Genomic DNA, 13564 nt, shown 5'->3' with positions numbered 1-13564 from the left:
GCACGCCGCCACCTAAGTCTTAAAGAGACCAGGACCTATTTAATTGTAGACAATGTATTCAACATTATGGGGTTTATTAATGTCAGGTTTTGATTTAGACACCAGGTAGCGCTGTTGTATTATAATTAAGCAGTCGTCACATAAGTAATGCACGTCACTGCATTTCGACATGGACCTAGAGATAGGCCTACTTCTCCAGGGAGAGTCTCCCAGTAAAAATGGTTTCAGTTCAATAAATCCTGCACACCTGGGTTGAAGAGAGGTCTGTGTGTGCATGGTGGTGTGTGTGAAACCATGCATTACTGTAGATTGAGGCGGCAGCGTAGCCTAGTGGTTAGAGCGGTGGTCTAATAACCGGAAGGTTGCGAGTTCAAACCCCTGAGCTGACAAGGTACAAATCTGTCGTTCTGCCCCCGAACAGGCAGTTAATCCACTGTTCCTATGTAGTCATTGTGTTCTTAACTGACTTGCCTGGTTAAATAAAGGTAAAAATAAAGATGTGAACCATTATAGCATAAAGATATAAAATCGTATTAGTCACATTCACCGCATACAACAAGACCTTACAGAATGCATACTTATGAGACTTGGCTCTCCGGCATCACTTGCAGTGCGGTAGCAGAGATGACAGTCTAGGGTGGCTGGAGTCTGACAATTTTTAGGTAATTCCTCTGACACTGGTATAGAGGTCCTGATGGCAGGAAGCTTGGCCCCAGTAATGTACTGGGCTGTTCGCACGACCCTCTGTAGTGCCTTGCGGTCGGAGGCCGAGCAGTTGCCATACCAGGCAGTGATGCAACCAGTCAGGATGCTCTCGATGGTGAACCTTTTGAGGATCTGAGGACCCATGCCAAATCTTTTCAGTTTCCTGAGGGGGACTAGGGTTTGTCGTGCCCTCTTTGACGGTCTTTGTGTGCTTGGACCATGTTAGTTTGTTGGTGATGTGGACACCAAGGAACTAGAAGCCCTCAACCTGCTCCACTGCAGCCCCATCGATTAGAATGGGTGTGTGCTTGGTCCTCTTTTTCCTGTAGTCCACAATAATCTCCTTTGCCTTGATCACGTTGAGGGAGAAGTTGTTGTCCTAGCACCACAAGGCCAGGTCTCTGACCTCCTCCCTATAGACTGTCTCAACGTTGTCGGTGATCTGGCCTACCACTGTTGTCATCGGCAAATTTAATGATGGTGTTGGAGTTGTGCCTGGCCGTGCAGTCATGAGTGAACAGGAGGGGATTCAGCACGCACCCCTGAGGGGCCCCTGTGTTGAGGATCAGCATGGTGGATGTGTTGTTACCTACCCTTACCACCTGGGGGCGGCCCGTCAGGAAGTCCAGGATCCAGTTGCAGAGGGAGGTATTTAGTCCCAGGGTCCTCAGCTTCTTGATGAGCTTTGAGGGCACTATGGTGTTGAACGCTGAGCTGTAGTCAATGAATAGCATTCTCACATAGGTGTTCCTTTTGTTCAGGTGGGAAAAGGCAGTTTGGAGTGCAAGAGATTGCATCCTCTGTGGATCTGTTGGGGCGGTATGCAAATTGGTCTAGGGTTTCTGGGATAATGGTGTTGATGTGAGCCATCACCAGCCTTTCAAAGCATTTCATGGCTACAGATGTGAGTGCTACGGGTCGGTAGTCATTTAGGCAGGTTACCTTTGTGTTCTTGGGCACAGGGACTATGGTGGTCTGCTTAAAACATGTTGGTATTACAGACTCGGACAGGGAGAGGTTGAAAATGTCAGTGAAGACACTTGCCTGTAATCCGTCTGGCCCTGCGGCCTTGTGAATGATGACCTGTTTAAAAGGTCTTACTCACATCGGCTGCGGAGAACGTTATCAGTCTTCCGGAACAGCTGGTGCTTTCATGCATGTTTGTGTCATTTGCCTCGAAGCGAGCATAGAAGTATTTTAGCTCGTCTGGTAGGCTCGTGTCACTGGGCAGTGCTTCCCTTCGTAGTCTGTAATGGTTTGCAAGCCCTGCCACATTCGACGTCAGAGCTGGCATAGTACGATTTGATCTTAGTCCTGTATTGATGCTTTGCCTGTTTGATGGTTCGTCGGAGGGCATAGCGGGATTTCTTATAAGCTTCCGGGTTAGAGTCCCACTCCTTGAAAGAGGCAGTTCTATCCTTTAGCTCAGTGTGGATGCTGCCTGTAATCCATGGCTTCTGGTTGGGGTATGTACGTATGGTCACTGTGGAGACGACGTCATCGATGCACTTGTTGATGAAGACAATGACTGATGTGGTGTACCCCTCAATGCCATCGGAGGAATCCCGGAACATATTCCAGTCTGTGCTAGTAAAACAGTCCTGTAGCTTAGCATCTGCTTCATCTGACCACTTTTTTTTATTGAGCTAGGCCCTGGTGCTTGCTGCTTTCATTTTAGCTTGTAGCAGGAATCAGGATGATATAATAATGGTCAGATTTGCAAAATGGAGGGTGAGCTTTGAATGCGTCTGGACCACCTATACTCCACACACACAGATTTCTTTTTCCTCGTTGCACATTTAACATGCTGATAGAAATTTGGTAAAAACGGATTTAAGTTTCCTTGCATTAAAGTCCCCGGCTAGTAGGAGCGCGCCTCTGGGTGAGTGTTTTCTTGCTTGCTTATGGCGGAATTACAGCCCATTCAATGCTTGGTGCCAGCCTAACTGGTGGTATGTAAACAGCTATGAAGAGTACAGAAACTCTCTAGGTAGATAGTGTGGTCTACAGTTTATCATGAGATAATCTACCTCAGGCGAGCAAAACCTTGAGACTTCCTTAGCTGTTCTATCCTGCCGGTATAGTGTACAACCAGCCAGCTGTTTGTTGATAGTGTCGTCGTTCAGCCACGACTCCGTGAAGCATAAGATGTTAGTTTTTAATATCCCGTTAGTAGTTTAATATTCCGCGTAGCTCATCAATTTTATTGTCCAAATATTGCATGTTTGCTGGCAGAATGGAGGGAAGTGGGGGTTTATTCTTTCGCTTGCAAATTCTCAGAAGGCAGCCTGCCCTTTGGCCCCTTAACCTCTGCCTCTTCACGCAAATCGTGGAGATCTGGGCCTGTTCCCGAGAAAGCAGTATATCCTTCGCGTCGGGCTCGTCAGTCGTGAAAGGAACAGGATTCTGCTAGTCTGTGGTGAGAAATCGCAGTCCTGAAGTCTGTTTTTTTTCGGTCATAAGAGAAGGTAGCGGCAACATTATCTACAAAATAGTTTGAGTTGTTTAACTTATCAAAAAAACAATAGGTTGGGGACACGTAAATGTCTGCCTTCGTCTCCGGCCCCATCCTAGATTTACAGTAAATGCTGTGTGTGGTGGGTTAACTATTACAGCATATGGATATTGTGTGTGTATAAAACTGCATCCCAAGAGGTCTCCTGGTGTGGGTTTGTGTATAGAGTACCATCACTACAGCTAGTCAAGCTCCGCTAGGATTACTTAACCACTGCTTTTCCCAAACACACACGGAATACAGCAAAGACATCGATGGCCCAATCAATGCCAGCATACGGCACAAAGCATTTCTTCATAGCCCGCTCTGACCAAGTGTAAGGAGGCTTCTAGGGTCACAGTTCCTACTGAGCACCAACACACCCAAGCAGCCCCCTCCCAGTCCAGCTGCACACATCTGCTCTCAGTAGGTCAACACTGTGGAATTCACAGCTGCATGCCAATCGAAAATGCCCTCCTCTGCTTCTTGTCAATAGTCTACATTAGCCTCTCCAGGCAAAAGCTGCATCCCAATAGTCTAAGTGAAAGAAGAACTGAACAGGTGAAAACCATTTCCCCAGTTTGCCATATTGCATTCACTAGTCTTGTGTTTTCAGATCCGTGTTGACTGAGATGCAGCCTCTGTCTGGGATTTCCAGTGTCCTACACAACACAAAGATTGCACAGGGTTGAATAGAAACACTGTCGCCACTCATTTCACTCTAAAAAGCATGAAGTGACTAACTCTGTTTACAAGGTAAGTCAGAGAATGGGAGTTCAATTTGAGTTAAATTGTTGGGTTTATTTGAAGGAGACAGTCAATTGAAAAACCATTACACAAGTTCAACAATTCAAGTAGGTTTTTATTTCAGTAGGAAAGATTACACATCAATCCATACCTAAAGTGTACTAACACTAGTTTAAGCACACACATACACATTTTTCCTAACCACATGCCCTGTCCAGGACATTTAACAGGTTGTGGTAAGTAGACACTCCTGGTTTTAGCTGAAACCATGTTTATATAAATGAAAGTGAACTGAGGGGCAGAGTATAAAAAGGGCAGTGTGTTTATTGGTTATCTGGCTGAGGCTCAGGTCACGTCACTCAATTCAGAGGTCATAGTTCAAACCCGGGTCACGTAACATGGGTGGGTCCTCACTAGGGGGTCAGAGTACAGGAGGTAGAGGGATAGTACATGGACACACCCCACAGGTCATGGGACATGGACACAGCTAAGTGACGTCATCAACACATCATAAACATCACTCTCAAACTGAGCCATATAGAGCACATAGATGTATCTTCTAGAAACTGATCAGGTCAGTTTGACATTTTACCCTAATGGTTAAAGTTTGGATTTAAAGGGAATTAAGTTGAACCTTGAGCTGCGGGCAAATTCTCCATCCCTACAGCACACAAAAACACCACTACACCCCCCCTCTCATGTTAACCACACACCACCCAGTCATCTCAGCTGAACTGTTAAAGAATTTCTCAGGAGAAAAAAAAAATGAACACTGCAGACAAATCCCAAAAAACTTTACTCTTCACAGTAGATAATACACAGCTGGTTGTGTATTTGTACATGGACACAAACTGTGGAAACCATTTTGACATCAAGAAATATCAAACAAAAAGCCCACCATACCAGATTGTAAAAACTCACTCCTAACCCTTTCCCTATAGGCATCCACATCCCTCACGTCAGCACTGTGACACTACACGGGAGCATTCCTGTCTGCCATTTAATCTGCCGCTCTCTTCAGCCTGCATTGAAGCCCTCTTTGTCCGAGAGAGGGAGAGAGAGAGAGAGAGAGATGTGAAGGAGAGGTCTGTGAGAGGGGAAAAAGGAGAACGGAGAGAGACTACTTTCTCCTCTGCTGGTCTTCTGTGGGGAGCGTCAGTCTGCCGGCTTCTCTGTACAGCTCCTGTTGCATCAGAGTTCCATTCACCCCTCTATTTCTACTATATCCTTCCTTGTTCAATCGCACTCCACACAGAATATGCTATACCACGTTCTATACAGATGTACCCACTGCTCAACAGTGAAGAAACGGCATCCACGAGGCTCTGTCCGTCTAATGCTTTCTAGCAGGTAAACAAAAATATTTTTTTACACACTCATACTGTTGTACTACCTTCCTCTCTTGTCCTTTTGTATCACTAACGCTACCCCTCCCATTCCTTTCTTTCTCTGGCTTCCTCATCCTCTAGTCTGTGTATGACATAGCCCTGCTGGAGTCTTGCTATTAATGGATCTGTAGCTGTGTGTGGTATAACTGCTGGGAGCTGAGGAGCAGAGCACATCGGAAATGAGTCTGAAATGGAATATGTAGAAGTTGCCCTAAACAACAGATCTCGGATCAGATTACACCAACCCCAATCTTAACCTTAGCCATTAGGGGTGAATAAATATATGACCTTGTATCAATGGTTATGGATAAGTTCTACCTTCTCCCATTAGCTTAGCCTCTACAGGACATAAGACAACTGTTGCCGCACTGGACTATGGGAGTTGGAGTCTCTTGCTGCTAGAGTACATAGTGTCAGTTTGAGGTGTAAGGAATGTGATGCTAACTTGCTGGACCTCCATGTAAACAATAGACATGCAAAATATATGGACAGATGGGAGATGTAAACCATTGTTACAAGTTAGGACCTAACCTGACTGTCAGGTAGAGACGGAAACAGTCAGGAGAGGATGCAAGATAACGCTTTACTAGTGGTAAGTCCTTTCTGAGAGTAGTATGAGAACGTGACCACACCATCATTTCCCAACAACGTATTCATTTCATTTGTTCTAACTAACACTTTCTCACAAATCGGAATAAAAATGTGTGTTTGGTATATTGGCACACACTCAGGGTTGAGTCCCAAACCAATGTCCCAAACCATACACACTCTGGCTGGGTCTACTTCAAATTGTTAGCCCCCCCCCCTCTAGCTCGTACTCGTTAACTGTTCACAGATCTGAAAGGACTGGATAGGTGTAAGCAATTTGGAGGAAGCTTCTCTCAGCCAATTGGAAGGTTAGGTGGAGTCATCAACAACTTGCTTACACCTATCTATAACTTTAATTGAAGATGCCATGAGTAGTGACCAGGCGATGGGTCAAGAGGATGACATGGAACTAGGCAATACAGCAGTAGATCTACAACATGTTCAAAACAAAGGGAAGAGGCCAGAAATGAAATGTAACAGACAATTCAAATAAGCTAGACATGTGCAAGTCATCTACAGGATAATACTGCTGATACGTCCAACACAACAACACCAAGGTAACAGAAAACACTAACCAACAAAATAATAATTCAAATGGATTCTGAATGGCTCCCAATAGCTGTGTGTGTGTGTGTGTGTATAAAACACTCAGATGTGTAAAGCAGATCAGGTCAGAACCTGTAGCTCCCTCTTATGTTCAAGCAATAACAAAAAAAGGAAGTGGGAGATAAATGATTTTTCTGGGGTTAACATTTCATCGTTCACGTTTTCACAGCTTTCAAGTCTTTAGTGTTATTGTGTGTTCTGGTGAATCTCAAGCTTTAACATGTGGACAGAGCAGACAGTGGTCCAGAGAGAACAACATATAAAGCCTGTTTATAAGAGCGATATAACTGGGTCCATAAAGGTGGAATAGAGGAAAGCTTAGAGTCTGGGTTTATCATTCCCGTGATGAGACTTACCATATATATATATATATATATATATATATATAGTGTGCCCCCCCCACCCCCCACACACACACGGTGAGGAGAGGCTCTGGAATATAAAACAGTAGGATACATTCAGGACACGTGTGCGTGTGTGTGTGGGAGTGGTTTCTGCTGGAATAGATTTGAGAATCAAAGCCCTTAATGTTCACAATGCTGCAATCACACAGGCCAATCACACACTCTCAGAAGGGGGGAGTGAATGTGTGTAAAAAGTGTCCGTTTTGTGAGCCCAACTCAAGTGTGAAGAGACCATTGGAGTCTTGTGTGTGAGGGAGTTTGTGAACCAATGTGTGATAAAGGAGTGTGTTTGAAATCCCATTCCATTGGGTTAGTCCAGTATTGTGTGTGTGAGTCCAGCCCTAGAAAGGGCAGAGTCCATCTTCCACCAGAGCACAATATGTCAAGAAGAGAGGGAGTGAGGGAAAACAAGGATAAATCATGTCCACCCATCCTTCCTTAAGAAGCATCCAAGAAAGAGGAGAGGAGAGACATCCCATAGTTCCACAGGCAAAAACAACAGAGCGAGAGAACGAGAGAGAAGTGGTTTAGGTCTTCATTCAGTAGTCTATGCCACCATAATAACCACTGCTTCAACACACACACACGGCTCCTTAGGTTAAGGCAGTGGTGGCAGGTGGGGCTCCAGTGGGGGTTATAGTTTTGGGGTCATGGCAGTGAAAGCTCCTGGTGCTGAGTCACTATTCCTCTATTTTAGCTCTACCGCTCCATCCTCTACAGCAGCACTCATTCAAAGGACATCAGATTGGCTGGGACCTGGAGAGAGAGAGAAAAAGGCATGAGAGCAGGTTGGTGTGTGGGTATGTGTGTGTGAGTGTGTGTGTGTTACCTGTTGTCTGTTGCTCTGGCAGGCAGCACTGAGGTGTTTGAACCACAGAAGGGCATTCATTTTGTTCCCTGCCTGGTATTTATAGGTGTTGCCTAGGAAACACAGAGACACACCATCACAAGATGTCCCTGTAGCAGAAAACTGGGATTCAGCCCAGTAAGTCCAGTCGTGTACAGTTACACTACTTGACTCTCCCATCCCCATCTGTGTACAGCAGGAAGCTGCTGCAATGCAGAACATATGAGAACAGAGACAGTGTGTGTGTGTGTGTGTGTGTGTGTGTGTGTGTGTGTGTGTGTGTGTGTGTGTGTGTGTGTGTGTGTGTGTGTGTGTAGAGAGAGATAATACAGAGATGTCAGATTTGACAGGCTTGCAGTCCACAAAGCAGACAGGGTTACTGCTGGGTCAGACAGACAGGAACCTGTGTGTGTGTGTGTGTGTGTGTGTGTGTGTGTGTGTGTGTGTGTGTGTGTGTGTGTGTGTGTGTGTGTGTGTCCATCTGTGTGTAGGGATATTTAATACTGACCAAAAGCTGGTCTTAGTGGCAGCGTAATTAGTTACGGCATTGATTTGCCAGAGGAGGCTCACACAGAGATGCACACAGGAGCCTTATCAGCAAAGTTTTATTCAAATATTATAAGCAGTAGAAGTCAAACATTCCCCCTTTTTTATTTATAGTACCAGTCAAAAGTTTGGACACCTACTCATTCAAGGGTTGCTCTCTATGAAATAATACGTGGAATCATGTAGTAACCAAAAAAAAGTGTTAAGCAAATCAATATATTTTATATTTGAGATTCTTCAAAGTAGCCACCCTTTGCCTTGATAACAGCTTTGCACACTCTTGGCATTCCCTCAACACTTTTTTGATTACGACATGATTCCATGAGTTATTTCATTGTAAAAATTCAGAAAAACCCTTGAATGAGTAGGTGTGTCCAAACTTTTGACTGGTACTGTATGTAAATGTGATATTTACATTTTTGTATTTTCATAAATTTGCTAACATTTATAAAAACCTGTTTTTGCTTTGTCATTATGGGGTATTGTGTGTAGATTGATGAGGGGAACAAAACATTTGAATCCATTTTAGAATAAGGCTGTAACGTAACAACATGTGGAAAACGTCAAAATTAAAATCACATTTGCTCGCCTATAATTTTAATTTGGGATCATAAAATGTATTTAATATATGGTTGATCAGGCTCAGGTACCATCCGGCTTAAATTTTTATGCCGATCAAAGTTCTAATCAAATCCAGACATATTTATATGGTTTAGAATGACACTTCCGGTTTTGGCAGGAAATACCGGGTTACTCGGGGAGAAAAGTGATTCTCGGGATGGAACATTTGTAAGATACAGGGAAAATATTAAATACCTACTTGAGCAACCAATTGAGAAACGTTTCCATGCCTCGAACAATTCAGGCTGTCCTGGAGGCAAAAGGGGGGTCCGACCTGGTACTAGATGGGTGTACCTAATAAGCTGGCCACTGAGTGTATTTAGCTATGGAGCACGTTCTGTTTGGCCAGTGAGGAGTCAAGTCTCCACACCAACTTGTTTATTCACCAAAACCCAGCCTTCTCGCTCCACTGCCAGCTATTGCGCCCATAATTCTGGTTGTGAAAATAGCAAAAATATTTGGCACCCCCTGAACCTATAGTGCTACCACCAGCACTTAGATTTGCCATTGTGTTTGTTAAAATTGAGTACTGTGTGTGTGATTGCATATGCGTACAATATGGGTGTATACTGCACGTGAGTGTGAGAGACAGTTATGGGGTGTGTTGGCGTTTTAAACAAGGAACATACAGACCATCTGAGGAGATAAGTGTAGTTTGGCTGAACACTCCTGGCTGTGGGTGATTGATTGATTGACAGGTAGTCTCACCGCGTTCCGAGTCTGTGAGCAGGAAGACGTCGGGATGTTCAGGGTCGTCTGACATGATGGCCATTAACCCCACAACACACACACTCTTACTGCTAGACGACTTGAACTGAAGGGAGATGGAGAGAAAGCGAGAGAGGTGGGAGGGGACCACATTTAGAAATTATTTTGGGTTCATATCGTCAGATTTCAGAAAGTATGCTTGTATACAAGACAACTATCAACTGTAGCTCAGTTGGTAAAGCATGGCTCTTGCAAAGTCATAATAATGGGTTTGATTCCCAGGACCAACCATACCTAAAAATTACACACACACACACACACACACACACACACACACACACACACACACACACACACACACACACACACACACACACACACACACACACACACACACACACACACACACACACACACACACACACACACACACACACACACACGTTGCTTTGGATAAAAGCGTCTGCTAAAATGGCACATACCCCTTCGTATTTGGAGTGAAGGCAAAATGACATTTGATATCAAATGGTTCATATGAAGCAAATGTACCTTTTATTTGATGGTATTTTCATACATAAGTTTTAACGTTTGGAAATGAAAGCACTCCATATATCTACTCCCCCTCATTTGAACAAGTCATAAGTAAATTGGACAAATTCATGTAGGGTATTAAAGTAGTCAAAAGGTTTAGTATTTTGTCCCAAAGAGAGAGAGAGCCGGGGGAGGGAGGAGAGAGAGCCGGGGAGGGAGGAGAGAGAGCCGGGGAGGGAGGAGAGAGAGCCGGGGGGGGGAGGAGCGAGAGACGGGGGGAAAGAGCGAGAGACGGGGGGAGAGCGAGAGACGGGGGGAGAGTGAGAGACGGGGGGGAGAGCGAGAGACGGGGGGGGAAGAGCGAGAGACGGGGGGGGAAGAGCGAGAGACGGGGGGAAGAGCGAGAGACAGGGGGGGGAGAGCGAGAGACGGGTGGAAAGAGCGAGAGACGGGGGAAAGAGCGAGAGACGGGGGGAAAGAGCGAGAGACGGGGGGGGGAAAGAGCGAGAGACGGGGGGAAAGAGCGAGAGACGGGGGGGGAAAGAAAGCGAGAGACAGGGGGGAAAGAGCGAGAGACGGGGGGGAAAGAGCGAGAGACGGGGGGAAAGAGCGAGAGACGGGGGGAAAGAGCGAGAGACGGGGGGGAAAGAGCGAGAGACGGGGGAAAGAGCGAGAGACGGGGGGAGGAGCGAGAGACGGGGGAGGGAGGAGCGAGAGACGGGGGAGGGAGGAGCGAGAGACGGGGGGAGGGAGGAGCGAGAGACGGGGGGAGGGAGGAGCGAGAGACGGGGGGAGGGAGGAGCGAGAGACGGGGGAGGGAGGAGCGAGAGACGGGGGGAGGGAGGAGCGAGAGACGGGGGAGGGAGGAGCGAGAGACGGGGGAGGGAGGAGCGAGAGACGGGGGGAAAAGAGCGAGAGACGGGGGGAGGGAGGAGAGAGAGACGGGGGGGGAGGAGAGAGAGAGACGGGGGAGGGAGGAGAGAGAGACGGGGAGGGAGGAGAGAGAGACGGGGGAGGGAGGAGAGCGAGAGACGGGGGGAAAGAGCGAGAGACGGGGGGAGAGCGAGAGCGAGAGACGGGGGAAGCGAGAGACGGGGGAGAAGCGAGGGGGGGGAGAGCGAGAGACGGGGGAGAGCGAGAGAGAGGGGGGAGAGCGAGAGACGGGGGGGGAAAGAGCGAGAGACGGGGGAAGAGCGAGAGACGGGGGGGGAAGAGCGAGAGACGGGGGGAAAGAGCGAGAGACGGGGGAAAAAGAGAGCGAAAAGACGGGGGGAAAGAGCGAGAGACGGGGGGGAAAGAGCGAGAGACGGGGGGGGGAAAGAGCGAGAGACGGGGGGAGCGAGAGACGGGGGAAAAGAGCGAGAGACGGGGGGGGAGGGAGGAGAGACGGGGGAGGGAGGAGAGACGGGGGAGGGAGGGAGAGAGACGGGGGAGGGAGAGAGAGAGGGGGAGGGAGGAGAGAGAGAGACGGGGGGAGGGAGGAGAGAGAGACGGGGGAGGGAGGAGAGAGAGACGGGGGAGGGAGGAGAGAGAGAGGGGGAGGGAGGGAGAGAGAGACGGGGGAGGGAGGAGAGCGAGAGACGGGGGAGGGAGGAGAGCGAGAGACGGGGGAGGGAGGAGAGCGAGAGACGGGGGGAGGGAGGAGAGCGAGAGACGGGGGAGGGAGGAGAGCGAGAGACGGGGGGGGGGAAGAGGGAGAGACGGGGGGAAGAGAGAGAGACGGGGGGGGGAAGAGCGAGACACGGGGGGGGAAGAGCGAGAGACGGGGGGAAGAGCGAGAGACCGAAGAGGAGAAGAGCGAGAGACGGGGGAGACGAGCGAGAGGGGAGGGGAGGGGGAAGAGCGAGAGAGGGGGGGGGAGAGCGAGAGACGGGGGGGGAGAAGAGCGAGAGACGGGGGGAAGAGCGAGAGGGGGGGAAGAGCGAGAGACGGGGGGGGGGAAGAGCGAGAGACGGGGGGGGAGAGAGCGAGAGAAGACGGGGGCGAGAGACGGGGGGGGAAGAGCGAGAGACGGGGGGGGGAAGAGCGAGAGACGGGGGGAAGAGCGAGAGACAGGGGAAGAGCGAGAGACGGGGGAAGAGCGAGAGACGGGGGGGGAAGAGCGAGAGAGACGGGGGGAGGAGAGAGAGACGGGGGAGGGCGGGAGGGAGGGCGGGAGAGACGAGGGAGGGATGGGAAAGAGACGAGGGAGGGCGGGAGAGAGGGAGGGAGAGAGGGAGGGCGGGAGAGAGGGGGCGGGAGAGAGGGAGGGCGGGAGAGAGGGCGGGAGAGACGAGGGAGGGATGGGAAAGAGACGAGGGAGGGCGGGGGAGAGGGAGAGGGCGGGAGGGAGGGCGGGAGAGACAAGGGAGGGCGGGAGGGAGGGCGGGAGGGATGGGAAAGAGACGAGGGAGGGCGGGGGGAGAGAGGGAGGGCGGGAGAGAGGGAGGGCGGGAGAGAGGGAGGGCGGGAGAGGAGATGAGGGAGGGCGGGAGAGGAGATGAGGGAGGGCGGGAGAGATGAGGGAGGGCGAGATGATGAGGGAGGGAGGGCGAGATGATGAGGGAGGGAGGGCGAGATGATGAGGGAGGGAGGGCGAGATGATGAGGGAGGGAGGGCGAGGGAGAGATGATGATGGAGGGAGGGCGAGGGAGAGATGATGATGGAGGGATGGAGGGAATCGAGAGATGATGATGGAGGGAATCGAGAGATGATGATGGAGGGAATCGAGAGATGATGATGGAGGGAATCGAGAGATGAGGGAGGGAGGGCGAGATGATGAGGGAGGGAGGGCGAGGGAGAGATGGAGGGATGGAGGGAATCGAGAGATGAGGGAGGGAATCGAGAGATGAGGGAGGGAGGGAATCGAGAGATGAGGGAGGGAGGGAATCGAGAGATGAGGGAGGGAGAGATGAGGGAGGGATGGAGAGATGAGGGAGGGATGGAGAGATGAGGGAGGGATGGAGAGATGAGGGAGGGATGGAGAGATGATGAGGGAGGGCGAGATGGCGAGGGAGGGAGGGCGAGATGGCGAGGGGATGGAGGGAATCGAGAGATGATGAGGGAGGGATGGAGGGAATCGAGAGATGGCGAGGGAGGGAGGGCGAGATGGCGAGGGGATGGAGGGAATCGAGAGATGATGAGGGAGGGATGGAGGGAATCGAGAGATGATGAGGGAGGGATGGAGGGAATCGAGAGATGATGAGGGAGGGAATCGAGAGATGATGATGGAGGGAATCGAGAGATGATGATGGAGGGAATCGAGAGATGATGATGGAGGGAATCGAGAGATGATGATGGAGGGAATCGAGAGATGATGATGGAGGGAATCGAGAGATGATGATGGAGGGAATCGAGAGATGATGATGGAGGGAATCGAGAGATGAGGGAGGGAGAGATG

The 13564-nt window shown here is 49.4% G+C and overlaps 1 protein-coding gene across 12 annotated transcripts in view; it reads right to left on the bottom strand.

Annotated features, from left to right (window-relative positions):
* Positions 1 to 4043: 4043 nt before the first annotated feature.
* LOC124037809 (ras-specific guanine nucleotide-releasing factor RalGPS2-like) overlaps positions 4044 to 13564 on the bottom strand; it is a 169313-nt gene continuing 159792 nt past the window's right edge. For all 12 annotated transcript variants that reach the window (XM_046352887.1, XM_046352891.1, XM_046352884.1 and 9 more), the window contains 3 exons: positions 9655 to 9760; positions 7762 to 7853; positions 4044 to 7688 (listed from right to left, as the gene is read on the bottom strand). In XM_046352887.1, the coding sequence (XP_046208843.1) occupies positions 7659 to 7688; positions 7762 to 7853; positions 9655 to 9760 (228 nt within the window). In that variant the 3' untranslated portion in view covers positions 4044 to 7658. The remainder of the gene's footprint in view (positions 7689 to 7761; positions 7854 to 9654; positions 9761 to 13564) is intronic.

The sequence above is a fragment of the Oncorhynchus gorbuscha genome, linkage group LG06, assembly GCF_021184085.1.
Source record: "Oncorhynchus gorbuscha isolate QuinsamMale2020 ecotype Even-year linkage group LG06, OgorEven_v1.0, whole genome shotgun sequence".
In the NCBI taxonomy this organism is placed as follows: Eukaryota; Metazoa; Chordata; class Actinopteri; order Salmoniformes; family Salmonidae; genus Oncorhynchus; species Oncorhynchus gorbuscha.
The sequence above is the reverse complement of the archived record's forward strand: the minus strand, read 5'-3'. Positions and strand labels throughout refer to the sequence as shown.